This window comes from Electrophorus electricus, chromosome 15 (genome assembly GCF_041902795.1).
Source record: "Electrophorus electricus isolate QZ-2024a chromosome 15, ASM4190279v1, whole genome shotgun sequence".
NCBI classification, from domain to species: domain Eukaryota; kingdom Metazoa; phylum Chordata; class Actinopteri; order Gymnotiformes; family Gymnotidae; genus Electrophorus; species Electrophorus electricus.
This window is the reverse complement of record NC_137511.1, coordinates 9,353,911-9,379,583: the sequence shown is the minus strand read 5'-3', so window position 1 is coordinate 9,379,583 and position 25,673 is coordinate 9,353,911. Positions and strand designations below refer to the sequence as shown.

Genomic DNA, 25,673 nt, shown 5'->3' with positions numbered 1-25,673 from the left:
TTCTGTTGTAAACAAGATTTGATATAAATATTTGATTTTGAGTTCCATTGCATATATAGAGGTTGTATTTTTAAGTCATGAACATATTTAAAAACAAACAAACCAACCTGTTTAATAAATAGCTTTTTTTTAAATTATTTTATGCCTATAAGGGATTTAAGAATTTGGCCCAAATTATGAGCATTATAATTGATGTATAGTGGATTAAGAACTATTCAAGTATCTCAGGTCTCTTACCCAAAACTATTCTATGCAGGCTACATTAACTTACTGAGACTCAAACCTAATGACCATTCAGTCAGGCGCACCTCTCGCTTTAGCTGTCAGACATGATCTTGTCTCCTGCTGGTATGTGTCCCTTTTTCAGTTCACCAATTCAACAAAATACATGTAAAGAACAAAGTAAGATTAGAGACGTAAATGATAAAACGATTTGTGATAAGATTTATGTTATTGATTTGTGGTAAGAATGGAAATACCATACAACTGATTAAAATGTGAAGCAGAAATACTTCATGTCCCAAGCAGGTAATCACTGGATTTCCATGACATGTGAAAAGCTGTGAAGAAGAAGACAAACCATGCACATATAAATCCATGCCATGCCTCCTGACAAATCACCAAGCAAGCCGAGAGGAAGGAAGCAGAAAGTGGAGGAGTACAAAAAGGAAAATGAAGAACCAAGAACTAAAAAAGGGAAGTCAGGAAAGAAAGTAGGAATTTCCCCAGGCATTAATGAAAAGGGGCCTGGAAAAAGAAAGAGCAAGGGTGGTGGAGAGCAAGTCAAAAATGTCAATAAAGTTAGCAAGGGGAACTCCAAAAAAGATAAGAAAATTAGAAAAACAGACCAAGCTGAAGAGTCAGAAGATGAAGAAAGTGAATCTCTTAAAAAAATAAGCAGAGGGAGATGGCAAAATGGCAAACCATTACGTGCTAAGGCAAAAAGCAATGAAACCACAGAGGAAATAGGTAAAAGTAAGGATGCCAAATCCAACCAAAAACTACCAGCAAAAAAACCTTGTAAAATACCTGCAAAATGTGCTGGAAGGCAAGGTAATAGGATGGTTACCTTGGAAGAGGATGAATCTAACACCGAAAATGAACAACAGAATGAGGTGTCTAGTAAAGAAGGGAAGAAGGAGGAGTCAGTATATGTGGAGGAGACTGCTGAGACACAAGCAAGTAAAGTGATCAGTGAGGAAGAAACATCAGACACAGACAACAAAACAGAGGACGAGGCGAATGAAGAAGAAAAGGAGGTCAGAGAGGAGAATGCAGATGAACCTTCCGACAGTGAAGATAACGAGGAACAACTGCTTGCCAGAAAGGAGGATAAAGAATCTCAAGAGGTACTCTTTGATACTGTTGAAGATGAGCAGGAGGAAATTAGTCTAGCAGAGAAGCCTAAAGAAGACCCTGCACCTTCAGAAGCAGTTCAGATAAAAAGAATGATTCTCAGCAAGAGAGAAGCAGTGAAAGGGAAGTCTCAGATCCTGCAGCTAGCAAGTAAAACAAAGATAATGAAGAAGAATGAAGATGTGCAGAATGAAGAGGAGACATTGGCTCCAACAAATGGCAGTGAAAATGGCAGTGATGATGAAAATAAAACAGCATCCCAAGAAGATGAATCGATGGATGAATCAAATGGCAAAATCATAGAGAAGCATAAAACATGCATTCAACCTGAGAATGTAATGCAGGCCATAGGGAAGGTAAATATTTCTTCCCTGAAATACCAGGGAATGAAGAATAAGAAAGACATTGAAGAAACAGCAACAGAAACAGCCGAGAGTGAAGAAGCCATCTCCATAAAGCCAACAGAGTCTTTGATAGCACAGAAGAGAGGATTTGCTACATTGCGCCGTATATCCGTCTGGATACACAAGAAGATGCCCAGGAAAATAAGTGTGCGACAAAAGCTATATGCAGTCACACAAGCAATTGGAGTTTCAAAATGGCTGCCCGCCCTGGTTTTGAAAACAAAGAAAGAGAGTAAAAAATCTAAAAGGAGCCTTCTTCGCCACAGGATGGCCATAAAGATGACTAGCAGTGCTACTAAACAGAAGGCCTCTAACTCAGGAGATGTAAAGGTATACGAGGGAACAATTAACCAGTGTGAGTGTACTGAAGGCTTGGGATATTCATCTGATGAGCCATACTCATCTCCACAAGATCCAGAAGAGAAGGCTAACTCAGGAGATGCCAAATACGCCATTGTCCTCCCCAGAATGAACAAAGTTGATAAGAACAATGTCACTTCTGTTTCTCCTGCTAGTACTAGCACTAGTGCTGGGGCCCCTACAGGGCATAAAATTCCAAAGCCCGGTGCCCGCCTTGTACTCCCAGTGAAGCCAGACCTCAATCTGCTCAAGTCCGTGAGAAAAACCACTGCTGCTAATCAACTAGAGAAAAATGGCAACTCTGAAGAAGGAACAATAGAGAGCACAAATGAGACCAAAGCAGATGAGAAAACACCAACATTTGGCAGAGAAGACAATGTCAGTGTCTTGCAACATGCGAAAGGAAAGCTTGGGAATGCACAGATCAATATTACTAAATTCTCCATGTCTAGGCCTTTCCTAGGAGGCAAAGAAAGTATTCGTCAAAGCAGAGATGTTGCACAGATGGAGAGGAGTTCTTGGCAGGCATTTCCATCTGCAGAGACTGAGCCCCAGAGAGATGGCTTGGGGCCACCCTTTTATGAAGAAGAAGCAGATAGAGAAGTAGCTGAACTGATGGGTGAGGGTTCCCTCCCTTCAAATAAGGAGCTCCACTGGGCTCAGAATCCCCAAATGTGTGGTGATCCTCAGGACTGGCTTCGCAATGAAAACCTACTACCACATCAAACCATAGAGAAGCTCACTAAGTGGACTCTGAATCAGGATGATGAACACGCTCAGACAGTACTGAGCCACAATGGGAGGGGCCCATGGGAATCAGAGGATCCAACTCAAAATATGTTAGAGGACAGACTCAACAGCACTCAGGTATGAATTATGACTGTATTTTATATTGTTTACAAGGCTCTTTAAGTCACTATACCTTTAGTCTTATATCTGAGACATTATCAGTAGCTAAAGGTGCAAATGTGGAACTTACAACATTCTTCTGTTCGCATGTTTATGCTGTTTACAACGGTTGTGATGCTTCAGGGTTGTGATGACTAAGAGCTGTTGTTGTCCTCTTGTCTACTGCTTGTTGGTCTCTGTCCCAGGTGCTCATGCCAGGAAGCAGAGAAGCTGTGGAGGTGGACAAACTGGATGATCTGACACAACTAGAGTAGAGTATCACCTCAATTTACCTCTCTCACAAAAACATGGTTTCCCATGTGTATATCATACAACTTGCACAAGATTTGTTCACTAATATATAGCGCCATTTTTGATCCCAAGCAATGACAAATGCTAAGCATTTGTCTGAAATTTGAAACTATTAATGGTAGAATATAATGCTGACAAGGCGGAACTAAAGGTTATAATGCCTGCACATGATAAATTTCTGTATGCACCCAATCTGACTTTGGTATAAACAAAGACATGTTTTTGCAGAGAGGTGAGTGAGAGTTCAGTGCTGCTGAATCTGAAGAAGCGGTTTCATCGGGATTGCATCTATGTATGTATTAGTTTTCTTCAACAATAGGCTATATGACCTCTCTCGGGTATACTTTCCCCCACTGGAACTCTATCTGGAACTCTATCAACTCTATCAGAGCTTTTCCAAAGCTCTGAATTCACAAGTCTGGTCTGACCTGCAGAGGAAAAACGAGGTGTCTTTGCCACACTTACTTGTCTTGTATTTTGATCTTGCTCCTTTTTATGTTATTGATTGCAACAGACATATATAAGCAATATGTTGCTGTCAGTCAACCCCTTTAAGCATCTGAACATCTACACAGAGGAGCTGAGGCTACAGTACCAGGGCAAGGAGAAGCATCACAATCCACCGTAAATGATCAGATTCTGCTTCTGTGTTGTGCATTTTATTGTGTGATTGTTATGTGATGACTATCGGGTCAGCCACTGTGATATCGAGATTGACTGTTGCTTAACAATGTCTCTAGTCATGTTTATGCTATTGCGGATGCTGCATTTTGCCAGTCCCAAATCACCACCCAAGAGCAATGCATAGTCATTAGGTGAGTTACCCTTAATAACTGTAATCATATCAATGAGCAACATCTGGGTTTATATAAAGCTGGGCATTATGTTGTGCTTTAAGTGTAAGTCCTCTCTACAGCGGACAGAGTGGCTCCGGGAAGACAGAAGCAGCCAAGCTTATTACCCACTACCTGAGTTCAGTTTATCAGGGTAGAAATGACAACTTGCGTCAGGTACTACAAATAAGCCAGACATGCATTTTCATGTTGAAGAAGGGAGACTGGAATCATATCTATCCTCTCCTCTTTTCTTATTGTTTTAGCCAATGGATGTCTTGCCCATATTAGAGAGCTTTGGTAATGCTAAGACTATACTCAACAACAACTCAAGCCGATTTGGCAAATATATACACATACACATACGGCAGTAAGTCAACTCTATGTTAATACAGGTTCTCTGTGTGACCGTGAACATGAAAAAATATCTTCTAAGCATAAATTCTAAATCTTCAAAACAGCTCATTGATTCAAGTATTTCTAATTTGCTTTCAGTGGTGGTGTTGTCGGGACCTCACTGTCAAAGTATCTCCTTGAAAAATCACGTATTGTTTTTCAGGTACAGTGTATTATTTTTGCAATTTTATCATTTGCATCTTGATTTTCAGTATTTTTCAGGCTAAATGATTTAACATGCTTTCATGCAAAGCATGTCAGATTTCATAAATTAATGTACAAAATTATATGGTTCTACTAAAACGTTTGCCACACTGATAGGATTCAGCTGTCTGTTTTATGGGTTGCTTTTTTCTCTTGTAGGCCAAAGAGGAGAGAAATTATCATGTGTTTTATGAGTTACTGACTGGAATGAATCAATGGGACAAACAAGCTTTGTACTTGCAGGGAGCTGAGACTTACTACTACCTCAACCAGGTTTGAATATGACCTTATAAAAGAATCAAGAGGTAAATACAAACTTGATCTTTTAGTAAGTATGCAGGCTTTGTACTGGTGGCAATGTTTTGTTCTCCTTCATTGATAATAAAGGGTGGGGCCTGTGAGTTGCAAGGGAAGCATGATAAACAGGACTTCCTGCTTCTTGTACACTGTCTGGAGACAATTGGTTTGCATGCGGATGAGATTTCCACTATTTGGGCCATTCTGTCATCCATACTACAACTAGGCAACATCTGCTTTAGCTCCTATGAGGTCTGCATCACTGCATCATTGTATTTTACAAAACCTCATTGCATTTTAATGTGCAGAATGTCCCACTGATATGAAAATGAAACTGTTGATATATATATATATATATATATATATATATATATATATATGTGTGTGTGTGTGTGTGTGTGTGTGTGTGTGTGTGTGTGTGTGTGTGTGTGTGTGTGTGTGTGTGTGTGTGTGAATTCTCAGAGTGAATCATTTGAGTTGGCAAGGATCTTTAGTGAAGCTGAAGCTCGGAGGGTGGGTGACCTGTTACAGGTGTCAGCAGAAGCCCTGCAGACTGTTATTACACACCGTGTCACGGTGACTACCACACACACCTGTACCTGCTCTCACTTCAACAATGACATACACAAGTTTGTGATAATCTTTGCATAATCACATGACCTTATTTAATTGTAGGTTGGACAATTAAATATGCAAAAAATATATACATTAGTCAAATTGTCTATCCTGTCTAATCTCTATAGGAAACCACTTATGATAGGATTTATTGTCCCCTGTCTGTGGAGTGTGCCATTGAATCCAGGTGAGGCCCTATACTGAAACATTAAAAATACACTATACAATTCGTAAAATACATTTTAAACTGGCATTTTGCTGTCTTTATGTTGTTTATGGCAATGTAAATCACTGTTGTGTGTAAATAACAGACATTGTAGAATATTTACAGCTTTTCCATTGTTACTCAGGGATGCCATTGCCAAAGGCCTTTACTCTGTGCTCTTTGATTGGCTGCTTGAGCGCATCAATGAGTGGTTGATCCCCACAGAGATGGACAGCACTGTTGGCATTGTGGACATTTATGGGTTTGAGGTTAGACATGATGTTCTTTACTGCAGGTGTGCCCATCCCTTCTCCTCGAGATCTACTGCTATAAGTCTAAATCCACCCTTAATCTCATCTAGTTTGCCTAATACCCAAACTAGAACTGGATGTGCTAAAGTAAGACTGAGAATAAATGCTGCAGATAATGAGGAAGTCCAGGATCAGAGATGACTCTAAAATGTAGCAAATCACATATTTCAAGTTTTCAAAACTTTATCATCACCTATCCCAAGAAAAACAATGATACATTCTATTTAAAACATACCTTATAAACTGAATGTTTACCAAAAACATTATTACAGGATCTGGGTGTGAACAGCTTTGAGCAGCTGTGCATCAATTTTGCCAATGAGCAGCTGCAGACGTTTGTGAACAAAGCCTTGGGGTCTCAGGAACAGGTGTGTATGGGTGCCCCCTGTCCCTGTACTGGACAAGAAAGGGCATGCTAGTGAGATGAAACAATGAGTTGTCGTCTTATAGGTCTGAAAGTTTGCACCCGTAAAATACTGTGTAATCCTCAAAGATGCAACAGAAAATATCTCTGTATAACCTGCATTTGTGTGACTTTCCTTCTAGTTGTCTGCTTCTGTTTGCCTGATGTTTAACTCAAAATGTGTATGTGTATGTGTATGTGTGTGTGTGTGTGTGCTGGATTTTTTAGGAGGAGTACAGATCTGAACAGATTCAGTGGAATCCTGTGACCCTGCAGAGCCAGCATTCCTGCCTGGATCTCATCTCAGCTCGGCCTCATGGGATCCTTCGCATCCTGGATGACCAGACCTGCCTCCCTCAGGTTAGAACAAACTTTAGACCATATTGCCCCTGTTTCTGCTAAAGTTAAGGAGAACCATTGATTAGTGTCTAATGTCCTTAATAGAGCGTAGTCTTACGTGAAACATCACACCCTCCCACACAGGCTGCATACAGTGGACAGAATGTATCACATGAATAAATATGCATCAAATAAATAAATCAATAAATAAACAGATAGATGAATGAATGAATGAATGAATGAATAAACTACATACTAAAAGCTAAAATTCAGCCTCAGTAGCTCTGGAGTTGTGGCTTTTTAGATGCCTCTCTTTTCTCATTACCCTTTTTGTTCTTCCTCTCTGTCTTAGGCTACAGACCATACATTTCTGCAAAAATGTCATTATCACCATGGTAACAGCCCATACTACACCAAGCCCAAGACTCCTTTGCCTGTCTTTACTGTATATCACTATGCAGGAGCTGTCACCTACCAGGCAAATAGACATTCAACACAATACAACTCATTTATTCAGTCATGATCACACCTTTACATAAATATTAGGGAATAGTACTATGATTTTTTTTCAATGTTGGAATTTCATATTTCAAATTTTTCAATTCTATTGTAATTATATTCTTCTCAACAGGTTCACAACTTTCTGAACAAAAACTATGACCAATTACGGCCAGAGGTATTAGAGCTTTTTGCACGCAGTAGATCTCAGGTTTGTCTCTCCTCCTAAAAGAGATCTATGGTGGAAAGGTCCCTAAAGGACTAATAAGTGTATATGATTGTGGTGTGTGCAGATGGTATCGGGTCTGTTCCGGAAGGTGCAGGAACGCTGCCTCCAGCAGAAGCAGCTGGGCTTCAGACGTCGAGGGCCCCGACCTCAGGCGTCCACAGTAGCCGCACACTTCCAGCAGTCACTCAGGGAGCTTGTCTCACGGCTGGAGAGGTTGTGGAAAACTCATCACCTCTCTGGGTTTTTGTTTTTTTTCGTGTCACTTGTTTTACAAGTGCAACTTGCATGTCGGTTGGTCAATTAAATGGATTGTTCATGGTTGGTGCTTCTGTTTCCAAAGACTAGAGTACAAGACAAGATTTTATGTTCTCCCTTCTTTTCCCCTGTTATCATCCTTCCTCTCAGGTGTAATACCACATATATCCGGTGTTTTAAGCCAAACTATGTTAAGGTAATCTCTCCAGGTTGAGAAACCTGCAATATACTTCTGTCTTTCTAGCATGTAAATGTGTATGGTGTGTTATTTTGATGTGTGCTTCTTCCTACATGCTTGGGTGTGTTTGTTATTCTATTTTGTCTCCTCATACTTTCTCAGCTGCCTGGAATATTTGATGTGGACTACATTACTACACAGCTGAGGCATGTGGGATTTCTACAGATAATTCAGATTAAGAAAGAGGGATTTCCTGTGCGCATTCCATTCAAAAACTTTACAGAAAGGTACTGGATTTATAAGACAAATTCAGCAGCATATGCTTATCTAACTCTTCAAACATCATTTAATAAATTACCAACTCTTCTCCCTTTTTTTAACTGGCCACTCACCCTGTCTCTCTCATATTGTCTCATAATGTTAGGTATGGCGTGTTGTTTACCCAGCAGCCTACACACTTGTCTGAGAAAGAGCAGGTAGATGCCCTACTGCAGCTCATGGGCGCGGAAGACAGTCATTACCAATTAGGACTGACTAAGGTAAAAAGGAGGCTTTTGCCTGGGTTTGACAAACTCCCAGATCCCATGTACAGCAATAATTAAATAAGTACATGTTCCCTTTTCTCCACTGCAATGAACACACACACACACACACACACACACTCACACACTCTCTCTCTCTCTCTCTCTCTCTCTCTCTCTCTCTCTCTCTCTCAGGTATTTATGAAGGAGTGTCTGTACCAGCGGGTGGAGCAGAAATGGAGCAGCACTCAGACCTGGGCTGCCGTCACCATCCAGAGGAACATCCGTGGCTTTATTTGCAGACGTAACTTCCGCTTCTTCAAACAGAAGGCCATCATCATCCAGTCCCACATCAGGGGTCATCAGGCCAGGTCAGCTCTTGGAGGCCATTTTACCACTGTGTGTCACATGTAGCCTTCACACCACAATCTCACCGTTCTTCATGGTTTAGTTAATTAGATATCAGATTTATATGTACAGTTTCAGTATAAATTTAATTTTAATCCTTGGGTAATTTTGAGGTTTTTTTGTTTTTGTTTTGATTTTTTGTTTGATTGTTTGTTTGTTTAGATCAATCATCTATGTTTGTATTTATTTGTATATCTTTACGTTTTCTCTTAAATGTTTGTATTTGCTTGTTTGTCTGTTTGAATGCGTGTCTTAGGACTTTATTAATCAAAACTTTCTTAAGAAACAATTTCTTCCCTCCAATTTTTCAACCTTTTTGTCTGTTCCATCAGTTCACTTTGTGATAGAGTTCAGCCTGTTCTCACTGTGATATGGGATTACTCAAAAATGCAGGCGAGGGAAGGCAAGCGTTTCAGACAGTGGAAGGTTTAGGACATGTTATGGTGTTATGGTGCCCTCTCTCGCTTGCAGGAAGCATTTTAAGAGACTGAAGCAGTCCTTCACCCAATTCTGGGCAGCTATGATGATTACTAGGAATGCCATTAAAAAACGACAGTGGACGGTAAGATCTCTGTAGTGGTGGGTATCTTTGTCCATCTCTCTCTTGTTTCTCTCTCTCTCCGTTTTTCACTCTCTATCGCTTTCTCTTTTGTTCTCATGGCTGCCATGCATGCCATATATTACATAGATGGTTCTTATAGGGCTGTGTTACACAGAGTCTGGTATATTACTTATTGCCAGGCAACCAACACCTTTTTATTGCTCAAATAAAGCTAGCTATAAATTCCAGCCTCACCCTGTTTCACATTAGCTCTGAACCTGTTTTTTTAATCTCATAGGTGACGACTGGTTACAAATCAACCACGGATTTAGTAACGTGTAGGGTCAACGTATAAGCATGCATCACTAGTCACAAACCTTCAATTTTTAAGTCTTGATATACAGCAGTCTGATGAAAGCCATAGTAGGCATGACATTCTCTGATCTTTACTCACTGGAAGCAATTTGCAACATAGCTTCCTATTTATTGAGTTCATTGACATGTTATGAGGCTTCTTCTCTTACTGCTCCCATTTTAGGGCTTATGAGAAATTAAAACATTTGTTTATGCCATAAAACACTGAGGTATTTACTCTCAGCATCTTACATTAAATAGGTTCATACTAAAGATTTAATTCAGTTTAGCATTCAAGCAAGTAAATCTGAGCAATGTTGTCTTGTTATGTTGTTTTGTCTAATTTAAATCTTTCTTTGGTACAATTTTCAATTTCTTGTGACATGTATAGCACAGGGCTGTCTAATACAAACACCAACCACTCCTTAGTCTCCTGCACCATGTGTCATCAGTACTGTTGGAGCCAAGCAATGGTGTTCTTACCTGTCTGCCCTTCCACCTTTGCTCTCAACAATTTTCAGTTCTCTCTCTCTCTCTCCCTCTCTCTCTCTCTCTCTCTCTCTCTCTCTCTCTCTCTCTCATAAACACACACACACACACACACACACACTTTAAGCATAAGCCTTGTCGCACTCCTCCTCTGTTCAGACTTCAAAACCACTTTAATGAGAAGTTACATATTTTCCTGCACCTGTTAAGAGCCCTTCTCCATTGACGACCACTTGTGTCACAACATTGCCCTAGGTATGTTCTGTTTTGTTACTTTGAGATCTTATGTTGTACTTATCCTGTTAAAGCATACCAGAAAGCTATGAGAATGTGAGAGCAATAGAGACTGAGCGCACTTGACTGAGCTGTGAGAGCAGTGCCAGTTGAATGTTATCTTTAACATGGCGTGTAGCACAGGGGTCTTTTACATTATGCAGCTCCCCTGAGTGATGACCCCCCTTCCCCTGCTTCATAAATGAGGAGAAATGATCCACGATTGGGCTGTGACCTTTTCACATTCTGTGTCTAGTTCCTTGTTTTTTGTCACTGTTTAATTTGCGTTGGACTATGTCCTATTCCATTGTTTAACACTGCTGTTAAAATGGGTACATGAACAGGCTGAAATGCTCTTTTGATACAGATGGGAATTAGGTTTTCACACTTAGAAAGTTCAGTATTGAAGGTACATTTAACTGGCCTGTCCAAAAGGGCCGTATAACTCCATACCACAGTACTCCTGCATGTCCTCTTTAAGAATCATGGAACATAAATGTTACCTTTCATTTGCTAAAAGGAACTGTAGTAATAAGCAAAATAAATAAATGAATACACCATTGGATGGTTAGATTAGATCCGCTTTGTGGACTCTTGATCTATGTGATGTTTGAGGTGGAGTGAAGTGGGAGAGGGTGTTCCTGGTGTATAAAAGACACTTTGCTCCTAAGAATAGTGCTGGTACACCTTTAGAGGACAGAGCACAAGTAGGGATCAAAAGGAGATTCACAAAGCAAAGTATATAGACTTATAACCCTCTAAAGAACATGACAAGGACAAAAGGATATTGTCATCATAACAAAGAAAGGGAATGGCAAGTTCCAGACATAATACATCTTTGCTTTGATGTTACAGGAACACAAGAGATCCGGAGTGAAACAGGTGGCCAAAGCTCAGTCTACTTATTCAGGAATGGTATGCATTCATCTTTTGCTTTCTAGCTTCACCTTCATCTCTCTCTGTATGAATTGTTAGAGTGGTATCATGAGGGTTTGTCACCTGCCTGTGTTTTAGGATGTGGGAATGCTGGAGATCCCGGCCGAACTATCAGCCAGGTTGCGTAGTGCAGCAGGTAAGCATGAAATCATTTATTTTAAAAGTGATATTTGTCATTAAAGTGTGAACTACCTTGCTGGTTTCCTTTTGGATATTGACATTAATTGTGGTCTCTAACAGGGCGCCCACGGAGGTCAGGGGTCACAGAGGTAGCCCCACCACAGGTCAAAGCAGAGTACAACCTGTCCCTGCCCACTGATATCGACAGTTACCCATTCTCCCGATACGCCAAAACCGTTATAAAGGTGTAGTACTCCAATATCACTATTACATGCCATCATTTGGATCGTCAGTACTATGTAAAGTAGTGAGCTGTAACTTTTTAAAGGTTTCAGATTCATCTTCCCAAAAACATGCTACTGTTTGTAATCATTTTCATATAGATCTATTGTAAATCTGCCATGTGTATCATAGATTAGTGGCACATACATGTTTGTACATGTATATTACTTGGAATCGATCTGTTCTGTGGCAGGATGGATGGTGCCAACCACAGGGTCACTCGCTCCAGAGGCCACTCACCTTTCTAGAGGCTGAGGATGCCCGCACTGCTCTGGACATATACAAACTGGTGAGGGAACGGGTGTCCCCACAAGAGCATGTTGTGTCCTGTGCTTTCAGTTTTTTAAATATTCATAAGATCTGTCTTAATTTCACTACTTTCGGCTGATTTGTCATCTTTAGTTTACCCAACTGCATCATGAGTCGTCATAGACATTCTTCTTCTCTAGATCCTGCGCTTCTGTGGAGACCCAGAGCTGACCAGCTGGCAGGAGCAGATGTTGGGGAACTACATAGTGCAGAAGGCGCAGGACAGGCCATCCCTCAGAGATGAGATTCTGGCCCAGCTGGTCTACTACACTTGGGGGCGACAGAGTGATGAGGGCTCCCTGAGGGGCTGGCTTCTCTTGGCTTGCTGCCTCAGTGCCTTCATGCCCTCGCCAGCCCTGGACAAAGCTCTGCTCAAGTATGAACTTTGGTCTTTTGGTCTAAAATGTTACAGAATGATGTCAGTAGTCTTAGTCTAGAAGATATTAACAAAATGCCAGGATGTTGGTCCACAACTTTGTTGCTCGTTGTCATCCTGCTAATATTTATATAGCACTGAATGGAACCACTGTTAATAGTGGGCATAGTTAGATGGAAATACACAGCATGTATGCTTAAAGACAAGATGGGATTCAAATAACTTGACCAGCAAGTAAGATTACATTTCTTGTTATTAATTTCAACTGCAACAGTGCTTCTTATGGCTTGGAGTTATGCTAGTGTTGACTGAAGCAGCTCCTGTTTTTGCCAGGTATGTGTCTGACCAGGGCCCAGGAGAATATTGCTCCTTGTGTCAGCATAAGCTGCTCACCTCTCTCCAGCTGCCCTCCCATGCCTGTAGACACCACCCTCTGACCCCACTTGAGTGGACCGCCAACCAGAGGAAAGGGAAAATGGTTGTGGAACTCAACACCTTCAATGGTTAGAATAGACTGTGCTGCTTGCCATGAGAATTGAAAGATGTGAAGTTTTCTGACATATAGACTAACAGACATGTAGACTGTAACAGTCCACATAGCAATTAAACTCTGCAAACTCCTCAGTCATAGACAAAATTCAGGCTTGCAAAATACAGAGGCTCTGACATAACATTGAATTGACTTTAGCTTTGATACAACCTGTTTTTCCCAGATGAGAAGCTAACAGCAGAGGTGGAATCCTGGACCACAGGGGAGCAACTGGCTTCCTGGATTCTGAGCTTCAGGTAAGTAGGATATGATTAGCTGTATTTTTCTTGAAAAACCTCCTGAAGCCTTTTTTGTGCCGAAACGCACCAGTAAGACAGGTGCATGTGTGTAGTGTAGTCAGACAGTACAGATGGACAGATGGGCCCTGCATCATGAGATAAATTGGGATATACAGCCTGCCTGTGGTCTGTCTGCACAAATGCCAGTATGGCTATTAATAGTCAAAGGTTATTATAGTGGGCTAAAATAAAAATAAAGATTACTATTATTACAGAAAACAAAGCATTTATATATAATCTAAATCTAAAAAAAAGAATTTTATTGGGAAGCTAAAATTGATATGGAAAGTAAAACCACATTAAAACACTGCAGTATTATAACCCTTGATATTGTCAGGGGTGTGCCTGACGTCTCGCAAGGCTGGTCCCTGTCTCTGCTAGCTGGGGAGACCTGGACTGACCTGACTGGCTGTGACTGTGTAATGGATCTCCTGGCTGGAGTGGAGCCTGATGTTTCCTCGGGCCAGCCACCTACCTGCCCTGATTACCTCTTCAGTGACCCAGGGGACAGGTGTGATGTGAAATTTATGCTTTATTGTGTATAGCAATAGTCTGGAAGTCTGAATTATGCGGTATTAATATGTACTCCTGTAGCTCACCTGGTAGCATGGATAGAGCAAGGTGATTGCAACCCCAAAATTCCCAGGGAGTACTGGGAAACTGTGTGATACTGATAAATATATGTATTTTGCTCTGGATAGGCGCATTTGTTGAAAAATTAAATATGTGTTGCTTTGAGGCAGGAACCCTGAAGATCCTCAATAATAGGGCAGTTTAGTCCAATAACTAGGCTTAATTTGTAACCTGAAAGCGAATGTTGGGTTTTTTTTCGAATGTTTTCTTCAGTCCTAAGATTTGGATTTATTTCTTTGACCTATGTTCAGTTTAAAGTTTTGTTAACTTCCATTAGGCTGATGGCCTCTGGACTGGATGATTTCATTCCACCAGCCCCCTCTACGCAGGCTCCCAGTCTTCCTCCCTCTGAATCAGCTCACTGGGATGCTTTTGCTCCATCTAGCACATCTCAGGGTTGGTACCATGAATAACTCCATAAATAACAAATGCTTTTTAGATTAGTGTCAAATAAAGGACATTCTGTTATATTACACCATTACACCATTATATTACTATTTCACTCTTAACCACACCGATTGCAACATTCCTCTGTTTAGGACCCCGAGCTCCCCAGATCGATGCTTATGTGGATGACCTTTTTGACCCTGTTCTTGATCAGGGTCCTCCGGTCAGTGTCTTTCGGGTTAATTTACATTTGAATTATTCTTAGTGCTTGCTTATTTCATCACTGTATGTGATATGTGTCATTGTTGGCATTTGAGTTCTTGCTGTTAGTTGTGGTTGGCATGGCATTGTCTAAGCTGCTGATTGGTTGTAGGACTTTGAACGTATAGCTATGCTGAACCGCAGAATGAGGGGAGGTGGAGGGATGCAGCCTAACATCTACACAGGAGCCGGTACAATCACTACACCACTGCACGTCCTGCCCTCACCTTTTCAACACACTTCAAGGTTTATAGAGTTTATTCGCATGTGTATATCATAGCAGCATCAATGAACACTGAGTTGTATTCCCTGATCGACAGGTGTTCCAATGTCAATGCCAGGGTATTCTATGGGTGAGTTGAATGAATTCAGCAGATAAGTTGATATTATGAAACCACTACTGCTTCTAAAACCTTCATTTCATCAGGAATGCCCATGAATCCAGCCATGCCAGGCTATGCTGCCACACCAGTAATGCCAAACATGATGCCCACAGCTGCTCCAATTCCTATGGTTCCACCCATGCAGCGTAAGAGTTCTTTTACCACACATATCCCACAAACGGTCCTCCCATGTGTCCCACCCCTGATTTCTCTTCCGTAGCTATGATGATGCCCGGTGCGATGACTGCCACCGCCCCACAGATCAACTCTCAGCAGCTGGCCCAACAACAGCAAGCTTTCATCAACCAGCAAGCTATGCTCATAGTGAGAACTGCGCTACACATGTCTGTGTGGCACACCCCCACAAGCACCTGCATGAACCCAATGACATGTTTCTTCTCCACACAGGCCCAGCAGATGACCCTGCAGGCTGTGACACTGTCCCAACAGAAACAACAGGAGCAGCTGCAAAAACAGCTCCAGCAGCAGCAGCAGAGGCAGGAGCAACAGCGACAGGAGGCACGGCCCCAGCCCCAACAACCACAGAGCTCCGCTCCTCCAGCACAAACCTCTCCCAGCCCCTCCACAGCACTCAGACCTGTTGAGCCACCTGTGTCACAGAGTATCCCAGAGGTAGAGGAAAGGCCTGTGTTTGTGTGTGTTGTGTGTGTGTGTGTGTGTGTGTGTGTGTGTGTGTGTGTGTGTGTGTGTGTGTGTGTGTGTGTGTGTGTGCGTGCGCATGTGTGCGTGCTTGCGTGCATGCATACATGTGTGTGTGAATGTGTGTGTGAAGGGCTGTGTCAAATCTATCATTTGAATTCCTCACCACTGAAACTTGTTTGTGCAGTCTGCAAGAGAGGTTAACCCTACCAACCCCAATGAGCCAGGAAGCTTTCATGAGAAGAGAGCCTTCTTCCAGAACATTGGTATGATGCTTAGTTTCTCTGAAAATTATGCATGTTTTGGCAAATAAGGTCAGAGCTCTCAAATAAGTAAAGAAAGTTGGCAGATTTTTTAGGTATTTTTACAAATCTAGTACCTTTTGTTAGGTTAAAAATTAAAGACAGATCTGTCAATATATGTTAAAGTTAAAGTTTACTATGATCATATCCGCTGTCCTCACATGAAAGTGTTATATTCTACAACAGAAGGTCGTCCAAAGCCTCCTCCAAAGGTTGCTAAACCACTCGTCTACACTAGTCCTCCACAGACAAAGGACAGATCTCCCTCCCCAGTGAAGAATGAAGGTTAGTACCAACTTTTCAAGAGTCATTAAAAGTAGACATCTTTTTTCCTCATGTTTTATATTCCTCTTTTAGGTGTGTGTGGGGATTAATGGTTGACTTTTATCTGAAGCATAAACTTAGAACAAATGTTCAAACACAAGCTTAATGAATATGCAGTTATCAGTCAACTACTTTGTTATTTAGTGAGACCATCCCCAGAGCCCCCAATACGAGAACCTTCACCACCCCCAGAGGTGGAATCTTCTCAAGTCTCGCCCACTAAACCAGAGCCCAGCAGGAACATCCGGGAGATCATTAAGCAGTACCAGAGTCGGCCTCCACCAGAGCCCCAGGCCTTTGAGCCTGTCAGGTACGTGCAGCCTTTACTGCCCCAATCTCTGTACAGATAATTACACAAGACAGGGCTGTATTCCCTTTATCACTTGGCAAGCCTCCCAGATTTGAAGTGGGAAGCAGTACTGGGTTATGGCAATACTGTGGACTTTAAACTCTTCAGGGTTCCTGCCAAGCAATTTCTGAAAAAGAATGACCCTAAAGAGGAAGCACTGGCCATTCTCAGAGCTAAAGGACCAATCCCACAGCAGAAGGTAAGAATGCACTTCTACTTGCAAAAATGATTAGGTAATCTAATCTAGGTTTAGCCATGTGAGAGTTTAAAAACAGAATTATTATTCTCAGTTTACAAGATACATTGTCCAGCATATTGAAAGTCAAATGCTTTTCTCCAAAGCAGATCAATATTTATTATGATAAATATTAGAATAATAATTATGTCTGAATGTAGATTAACAGTTCAAAATTCTCTAAAGTCCCTTGTCTCCATTTGCAACAGAAACAGTGGGCCCCGCCTCCACAACCCAAAAAAGAGCTTCATCCTGCCCCTCCCCCTGTTCCCCGTGCAAAGCAAGCGCCTCGCTCCATCTCCAGCAGCATGAGACAGAAACAGCTCTCTCTCGCAGAACTTTTTGGCTCCCAGCGCTCTCAGGCTCCTCCCCCACCTCCTCTAAACCCTGTCCCAACTCTGCCAAATAACATTCCTGACCCACCTTCAGCAGCAGCACCTAGACGTAGTGAGTGACATCACACACACCTTTGCTACATGATTCAGTTCTATTATGAACTGGTGCATGTGCTAAACTGGTAAATTAGGTTCCAGTGATAGTTGTATGTATTTGAAAACAGAATCTCACAAATGTCAGTGTTGAAGCATCACAAATCTCATCTCTTTAGATCAGCTCCAGAGAATGACTGATGAGGAAAGTGTTCGCTCTCAGTTGCATGCTTTTTCTGCCAGCGTCTACTTCTCCTATTCTCAAATGCCTGGCAAGCTCTTCCTACGCAAAGAGGTATGAGTATGGACCCCTCACAGCATGGCTTGGATTGTGTTTGGACTGGTTCTGACCAGGAATGACATATTTGTTCATTTATGTATTTGCTTCACAATTATATATTTCCCCGTCTTTGAATCTGTATTTTCTTCTGACCAGCTGTTCTACCCCAGAGAGAAATTCAATCACCCATACATCCTTAATTTACTGTGTGAGCAGGTGGGTAAGGAAAGTGGTTGGCTGCTTTAGAGTTTCCACAATTTCATTATAATTTAATACAGAATTTCTATGCCAGTGACCTACGCCTGGCAATTAGGCGCTATATATATGTTTTCAAAGATCAACTTAAAGAGTGAAGAATATACACCTCTTTCTATACATACCACTAAAGGGAAATATGATCATTGTTTTTTATATATTTATCTACAGATTATGCGAGACACCTACTCTGATGCCTGTGTGCGACTTTCACGCGAAGAACGTCGCAAGATGAAGGATCTGCTGGGTAGATATTTGTAACAAGCTGTTTCATTAGGCCTACATTGCTGTAATCGTCCCTATTCTGTTGTCTAGCTGATTGCTTTTCTGGTCATCATCAGCAACCTTCCGCATCGGAACAAGTATCAGCTCTGTGCTGGATGATGCTATGAAGAAGAGGGTTGTCATGGCAGCAAGAGACAACTGGGCAAATTATTTTGCACGCCTCTTCCCTGTAAAAGTAAATAAGATCCCATCAAATACATAAATTAAATGTGTGCATGCATCCGAACACACACACATGCGTATGCACATGTGCAAACGTACATGCACACGCATACACGCACACACATACACGTACACACATGCATACACACGTACTGTTTTCTGGTTCAGGGTCAAACTAGAGGGGATGCTCAGTTTCTTGGAATTTCTCATCGTGGGATCAGACTGATGAAGGTGGCCAAAGCATCAGGAATCAACCCAAAACACCTCAAACTACTGTGCAGCTATAGGTAAGAAGTACTTCTTTAAGTATTATGAGTTTTCATCAGGTCCAGTAAAGAAACAGCTTCATTTGATTCTTTTTGTTTATATTCTGTGTTATATTGTTTGGCCTTGTGTCTTCTTTTTTTTTTGCTTATGCAGCTATGCAGAGGTGCTGTCTGTGAAGCAGCAGACTGCTAGAACTGTTCTAATATGTCTCAGAACTGAGGAGCTACAACTGCATTCCCCACAAGCCCCCCAGATTACTGAGATGTTGCTCCTCTTCCTGGCCCAGTTGACTAAGGTGCTCGTTACACCTTTATTGCTGTGCTTAACTCCATAATACTTTCCCTCACAGTTTGTGACCTCTTTAAACCCCTTGAAACACAAAACTATTTATATGCCTGAAACGTTATAAACCATATTGTATATTCCGTGTTTATCAGTTATAAATCATGCTGTATCTATCTCTCAAGGGCTCAGAGTATGTTGTTGCTCTGAAGAGCTTTGTGACAGATGACATAAGCCTACTGAGTTTCCATAAAGGCGATGTCATCAAACTGCTTCCCATGGATGGCCTCCAGGAAGGTGAATTCTTCCTGTTCTCCATTTTAAGTTTAATGGCAACATCTGCTAAAATACCATATTGCCATACAAAGATGTGATCAAATTTGCTAAGCCATTCAAATTACTTCTGTGGTCACTAATATAAATCCGTTTTTAAGTTTTTGTTGATAAGCAGAGAATGTATTGATTTTTGCATTATATTGCAGTGAATTGTCCAGAATTACACAAGGCAAAGTGGCTTGAACTGAATTGCTGATCTGCCCTGCAGGATGGTGGTTCGGCTCCTCTGGAGGACGCGCTGGTCTCTTCCCAGTAGATGTCACTCAGCCTTCTGCACCACCAGACTACCACAGCAGCTACATCGACCGGCAGATTGAAAGGAGAAAAAGCATGAGGGCCCCTGCTGCCTCACCCACGCCCCCTGGTGGCCACTCTGCCCAGGCCACTGCACGTATGGGATCTGTGGCCAGTGAGCGCAGTGTGGAGGCGTCATCAATCCAGGGATCTGAGATAGATCTCCTAGACCTCCATCAGTACCATTTAACTGAGTTTGCCGTGAAGTACTTCAGAGAAGCTATTCAAAGGTTAATTACTGATGCTTTCTCTGTCTGCAGGTTTTTGATCATGCTGCAGTGTCTATAGACCATTGTGCAGCCCACTGCTGAATGACGAATTATGATCTAAAGGTTTGTAAATGTAACATTCTGTGCATCTCACTTTCTCTTTTTCACCTGTTGCTAGAGGCCATGTCAATGCAGCCAAAAGCCTTGAGGAGATAGTTCAGTACACTGCAGTAAGTATGACTTAAATAAAGTCCTACCAATGCATGGAGCCATATGCAACTAAAATGACATACTGAACCTTGGATCATTTCATTCTTTTCACTCTCAGGAACCCATCAAAGAGTCTCTCATCCTGTATTCAGACAATGAGCTCAATGTTCTCGGCGTGCAATGCTTCATACGTGAGTGAATGCACACACAAATCCATTTACCCATGTAGGTTAAGCTTCTCAAAATAATTAACCCCTCTCTGATTTCTGTCTTCCTATCTTTCTCTGCAGATGTGATGCAGTTCATGACTGACCTGCCACTGAAGAAGGACCAGACAGAGGGAAAGTGTACAAACTTCATTCTTCAGGCAAGACTTTATTGCCATTCAACAAAACACTCAAATATATCTACTACAAAGTACCATACATAAAAGAGTTTTCGTTATTTTTTTTTAGATACAATTTGTTTTCGGTATTAACTATGACACGTGATCACACAGCTTGGGAAAGAGAAGGAGTTCCTCAGAGATGAGATCTACTGCCAGATCATCAAGCAGGTCTCCAACAATCCTCTGAAGTGAGTGAATATATGTGTGAACTGTGAGTTTGAACGCTTTGGTGGTTTGTTGGTGTAGAGTTGTAGAGCATGTAAAGCACTTCTGTGTTGGGTGTCTTTACAGAGAGAGCTGTGCACGGGGCTGGCTTCTGCTCCACCTGGTCACGGGCTTCTTCCCTTGTTCCAACACGCTACTCCCATATATGAAAAGACAACTTCAGAGCTGCAGTCTGGATCCCAGCCACCCATACCACGGTAAACAGCTCACCACAGACAGCCTGAGTTATCATGCGCAGAGATTTCTGATTGCTTTTGGGCTATTGCATTACTCACAGTCATCTGGTTTATGTGAGTAATAAAAGAGCAAGCATAGTATTCATATACAAGGATATTCAAATTATGAATGTTGTGGCCTGGGCAGTTTCTGCCACAGCCTAATTTATCATGCCAAGAGTTGTTTTTTTTGTACCATCCATTACTCATGGTTTCATTTCATCTCTGGGTTTTTGAAGATGCTAATAATTACCATATTCAAATTTAATGATATTCAAATTAGGATTATTGCTCATTAGCATCAGTGTGATGTGTGTGTGTGTGTGTGTGTGTGTGTGTGTGTGTGTGTGTGTGTGTGTGTGTGTGTTCAGAGCTGTCTCGTATGTGTGAAAATAATCTCAGACGCTCACTTACTTATGGAGGGCGCAGGCATATTCCTTCTCAGGCAGAGTTGGAGGCCCTTTTGGTAAGCTCTAATGTCTGGGGAAATGCCAGTAATGTTCTAAAATCAATGTGCTCACCACTCGTCTCTGCAAATAATCTATAGTCTTAACGATATATCTAATAATCTATTTTATATTATCTCAATCATCTATAGTCTTAACGATATATCTAATAATCTATTTTATATTATCTCAATCATCTATAGTCTTAACTATATATCTAATAATCTATTTTATATTATCTCAATCATCTATAGTCTTAACGATATATCTAATAATCTATTTTATATTATCTCAATCATCTATAGTCTTAACGATATATCTAATAATCTATTTTATATTATCTCAATCATCTATAGTCTTAACTATATATCTAATAATCTATTTTATATTATCTCAATCATCTATAGTCTTAACTATATATCTAATAATCTATTTTAGATTATCTCAATCATCTATAGTCTTAACTAACGCTAAATGTAAATCATTGCAATGCAAGGACAAAGATTATTATCACAGGTGTAGCTGTAAACGTGGTTGTAGTAAAAGTCAGAGGTATATTTCTGTGTGTAAACCTTTCATCTAGGCTGGCCGGAACAGACGGCAGCTGCCTGTGCTGTTCCCAGGTGGAGTTGAGTTCCCATGCAAAGTCCACAGCTTCAATGTAAGACTGAAAGAGTGCTCTGTTTCTCTGTTTCAAACACTCGCTAATACAAATCACTGAGAGAAGGCTGAGGCAAGTTCATATTGTATGTCTGTGTGTGTTCATTAAGGTGGCAAAGGAAGTAGTGTCAGACATTTGCACAGAGATGGGTGTGATTAATCCGGCGGAGGTGAGAGAATTTTCCATCCACGCTACCCGTGGACAGGGTGAGCAGACAGCCCACTGTCTCACACACATACTCTGCTCCTATAACCTGCCTGGTCTTTAGTTTAGAAGTACACATATTCTTCAACATGGCCCAATCATTGGAAGTGTCAGTATGAAAACTTTCCTCAATGTCTGCTTTTCATCTGCTCAATTTGTACCTCTTTCTTAGATGGAGAAGTGCGTCCAATTCACCCAGATGAGTATCCGTTTGACTTCTTGCTGGATGACGGCTCAATAGTTTTTTCCTTCCATCGTCTTGCCTGGCAACACCCCCTGCACTTTGACAATGATCTCTATATCGAATTTCATTACCAGTTGGTACTGTACTGTCACAATTGCAGCCAGATTACCCTTTGATTTGCTGCTAAATGTTATATGTGTCTGAATGTATGCATACTTTTGTTTTGAGGTGTTTCAAATGCATTACTGATCTACCTCCACCCTAATTTAGTTATGCTCGATTTATGCTTGTGTTTGTCTCCTAGGCTTTGGCCCATTATCTGGATGGGAAACTCCTCCTATCTGGCAACAGTTCCTCAGTTCAACAGCAGGTGGCAGAGTTGGCTGCACTTCAGCACCTCGTTATGGGTTCAATTCAACAACCTACAAAGTAAGAAACAGTGAAGGTAATACTGTATTATTTATTCACTGGAGAAAACCGTCATGAATAATAAGCACATGGACTCCTTTGGTTCAAGGACTTATCAGCATTTTGTCTGAGGCCAAAATGTAATTGTCTCTTGTCATCTGTGATGGTTTTAATCTGTGTAGACAAGAGCTAAAAGAGTACTTACCCCGTTTGGATGGAATCAGTTCCAGTGCTGAGAAACTGCTGAGCGCTACACTCAAACAGCTGTCGGTCATTGCTTCTCTCAGTCCCCTGGAGGCCAAAGTGTGTTTCCTCGGTGAGTGGCCTGTTATAATAGTATCTCTCTCCTGCTTACATTCTGCTAGCATTCTGTGTAGATCCTCACTGTCACTAAGTCATTTTTTTTATTATGTGATCACAGTGCGATACTGATATGCTTGTAAAATAAGTTTGTGAAAACAGTAATCAGACAATAAAACAGACAAATGAGTAATTTTTCTTTTTCTTTCAGAGAATCTCAGTTCACTGCCTCTGTTTGGCTCACATGTATTCATGGCTCAGAAGGTCAGTCACAGCAGTTGCCCCTCTCCCTGTGTGGTAGCCGTCAACCCTGAGTGCATCAGCTTTGCTCATCCCCAAACACAGGTAGAACACCCTGTGAATATGACATCAGCCACACTCACGCTGAAACACAGGTAAAACAAACATCATATGACATCAGCCACACTCACGCTGAAACACAGGTAAAACAAACATCATATGACATCAGCCACACTCACGCTCAAACACAGGTAAAACAAACATCATATGACATCAGCCACACTCACGCTCAAACACAGGTAAAACAAACATCATATGACATCAGCCACACTCACGCTCAAACACAGGTAAAACAAACATCATATGACATCAGCCACACTCACGCTCAAACACAGGTAAAACAAACATCATATGACATCAGCCACACTCACGCTCAAACACAGGTAAAACAAACATCATATGACATCAGCCACACTCACGCTGAAACACAGGTAAAACAAACATCATATGACATCAGCCACACTCACGCTCAAACACAGGTAAAACAAACATCATATGACATCAGCCACACTCACGCTCAAACACAGGTAAAACAAACATCATATGACATCAGCCACACTCACGCTCAAACACAGGTAAAACAAACATCATATGACATCAGCCACACTCACGCTCAAACACAGGTAAAACAAACATCATATGACATCAGCCACACTCACGCTCAAACACAGGTAAAACAAACATCATATGACATCAGCCACACTCACGCTCAAACACAGGTAAAACAAACATCATATGACATCAGCCACACTCACGCTCAAACACAGGTAAAACAAACATCATATGACATCAGCCACACTCACGCTCAAACACAGGTAAAACAAACATCATATGACATCAGCCACACTCACGCTGAAACACAGGTAAAACAAACATCATATGACATCAGCCACACTCACGCTCAAACACAGGTAAAACAAACATCATATGACATCAGCCACATTCACTCTCAAACACAAGTTTGCGCTGTGCTTTGTAGCTAATCACTCTCCCTGCTATTAGATTGTTATTTCAACAAATTAACTTCCTTTTCTCATTTTAAAGAGTAACTTGTGTACAATATCAAAGTCATGACCTATTAGCTACATTATCTTTGCAGATAACGGCCTTAACAATTCCACTGGAGCAGGTGCGATCTTTGCGCACTCTCCTACCTAAGAAAGAAAAAGTGCCAGGGGTGGAGATCAACTATGGCAATGCATCTCAAGTTAAAACCATTACATTTTATCTGAAACAGGTACAAAATCTGCAGGATAAGAAGTGCAATTGTTAAAAAGGAACTCTTGTTTAGGAAGAGTTGTTAAGATGTTGTTTTCCTGTCCAGGCGAGGGAACTTTGCCACATTATTTCTGTGATCATGGAAGAGCTGGTGAGACCACATGCCAGTGGATCTGTGTCCAGCTGAACAGGAGCCTCTCAGTAACTACCAGAGCTGTGTGTTCATCCCTGCTTTACCACGCTGCCCAACAGGCAATGGCTGGCAATGCAGTTACCAGATTAATTATAATGAAGAAGCTATTTAGTTTAATTAAGCATTTTTAAAACTGTTTTAAACATTTGCACAAGAATTCATATCTCTATGGAAATATTCTGTCATCCTATTTTTGAGTTTAGTAATGATATATATTTTTGATTTATTTTGTTTGTTTTACAATATTAAGAAATATAGTTACCAAATTAAATTTTGTAAACTGTAGTAAATAATGAGATTGTATTTCACTTGAGATTTCTTTATAACATCTGCAGTCCTGCAGTTGTCTAAGAAAAGCAATTAATGTGAATCCATGTTATAAAAGTTTCAAAATTATATGCATATGCATTGTCAATATTTGTTCAATTTTAGTATATTTGTCCACAATTTCAGCTCTGTTAAATAATAAAAGCAAATAGATTGAGGAGGCCCTTTGTGAATATTCATGAGTGGTCTGTGTGTAGTATAAAATTTAATATAAATATTGAGATTCGTCATAGTGATGAATTTATTTTTGTCGAATATACTAATACATTTATATCAATTAGCTGACGCTTTTATCTACAGCGACTTACATTTACGACTGAGCACAATTTGGGCAATTGAGGGTTAAGGGCCTTGCTGGGGGCTCAATGATGTAAAGTGCCTTAACCACTGAGCTACCACTGCTACTAATAATTATTACTGCGATGTAGTGAACAGCTGCAGATCTTGCTGACAGACCGTATCCCACACTACTCCAGAGATCTGAACATTCTTGGCGCACCTGCAATCGGCTAAGTGACCTCCTACCTATACAGATCAATCCA

General features: G+C 41.1%; 1 protein-coding gene and 1 long non-coding RNA gene across 3 annotated transcripts; one reads left to right on the top strand and one right to left on the bottom strand.

Moving 5' to 3' along the window:
• The first annotated feature begins 587 nt into the window (after positions 1-587).
• myo15b (myosin XVB) lies at positions 588-25,283 on the top strand. Of its 2 annotated transcripts, XM_081698111.1 has the most exons (65): positions 588-2,987; positions 3,215-3,279; positions 3,549-3,612; positions 3,835-3,944; positions 4,061-4,135; positions 4,237-4,330; positions 4,420-4,523; positions 4,649-4,712; positions 4,913-5,026; positions 5,141-5,302; positions 5,513-5,626; positions 5,794-5,852; positions 6,016-6,139; positions 6,454-6,549; positions 6,813-6,944; positions 7,276-7,401; positions 7,555-7,632; positions 7,715-7,863; positions 8,056-8,101; positions 8,246-8,370; positions 8,508-8,622; positions 8,800-8,975; positions 9,484-9,574; positions 11,525-11,584; positions 11,684-11,741; positions 11,846-11,970; positions 12,201-12,296; positions 12,457-12,692; positions 13,026-13,195; positions 13,406-13,478; positions 13,858-14,031; positions 14,431-14,549; positions 14,693-14,763; positions 14,914-14,992; positions 15,122-15,154; positions 15,229-15,330; positions 15,405-15,508; positions 15,593-15,817; positions 16,032-16,110; positions 16,333-16,431; positions 16,615-16,780; positions 16,928-17,018; positions 17,264-17,501; positions 17,662-17,777; positions 17,919-17,978; positions 18,189-18,264; positions 18,359-18,477; positions 18,633-18,751; positions 18,885-19,026; positions 19,199-19,310; positions 19,558-19,873; positions 20,031-20,082; positions 20,181-20,253; positions 20,353-20,429; positions 20,562-20,638; positions 20,742-20,872; positions 21,262-21,356; positions 21,920-21,997; positions 22,107-22,203; positions 22,374-22,522; positions 22,690-22,814; positions 22,976-23,109; positions 23,305-23,438; positions 24,493-24,630; positions 24,718-25,283. In XM_081698111.1, the coding sequence occupies exons 1-65, from the start codon at positions 603-605 to the stop codon at positions 24,796-24,798; spliced, it is 9,567 nt and encodes a 3,188-aa protein (XP_081554237.1). In that variant the 5' UTR covers positions 588-602; the 3' UTR covers positions 24,799-25,283. The 2 variants fall into 2 exon arrangements, with proteins under 2 accessions (XP_081554237.1, XP_035389128.2); XM_035533235.2 differs by lacking the exons at positions 588-2,987; positions 3,215-3,279; positions 3,549-3,612; positions 3,835-3,944 and having other exon boundaries at positions 3,965-4,135; positions 7,555-7,599.
• On the bottom strand, positions 7,912-10,583 carry LOC145651376 (uncharacterized). The gene is made up of 3 exons (XR_014117289.1): positions 10,391-10,583; positions 8,824-9,001; positions 7,912-7,991 (listed from the first exon to the last, which is right to left on the bottom strand). It is a non-coding gene; the product is annotated as an uncharacterized LOC145651376 (long non-coding RNA).
• Positions 25,284-25,673: the final 390 nt, after the last annotated feature.

Coding starts and splice junctions, on each gene's coding strand:
- myo15b (XM_081698111.1), top strand. CDS start 603: ATGCCTCCTGACAAATCACCAAGCAAGCCGAGAGGAAGGAAGCAGAAA. Junction 7,633..7,714: donor TTGCACGCAGTAGATCTCAG/GTTTGTCTCTCC, acceptor TGGTGTGTGCAG/ATGGTATCGGGTCTGTTCCG. Junction 13,479..13,857: donor TCCTGGATTCTGAGCTTCAG/GTAAGTAGGATA, acceptor TGATATTGTCAG/GGGTGTGCCTGACGTCTCGC.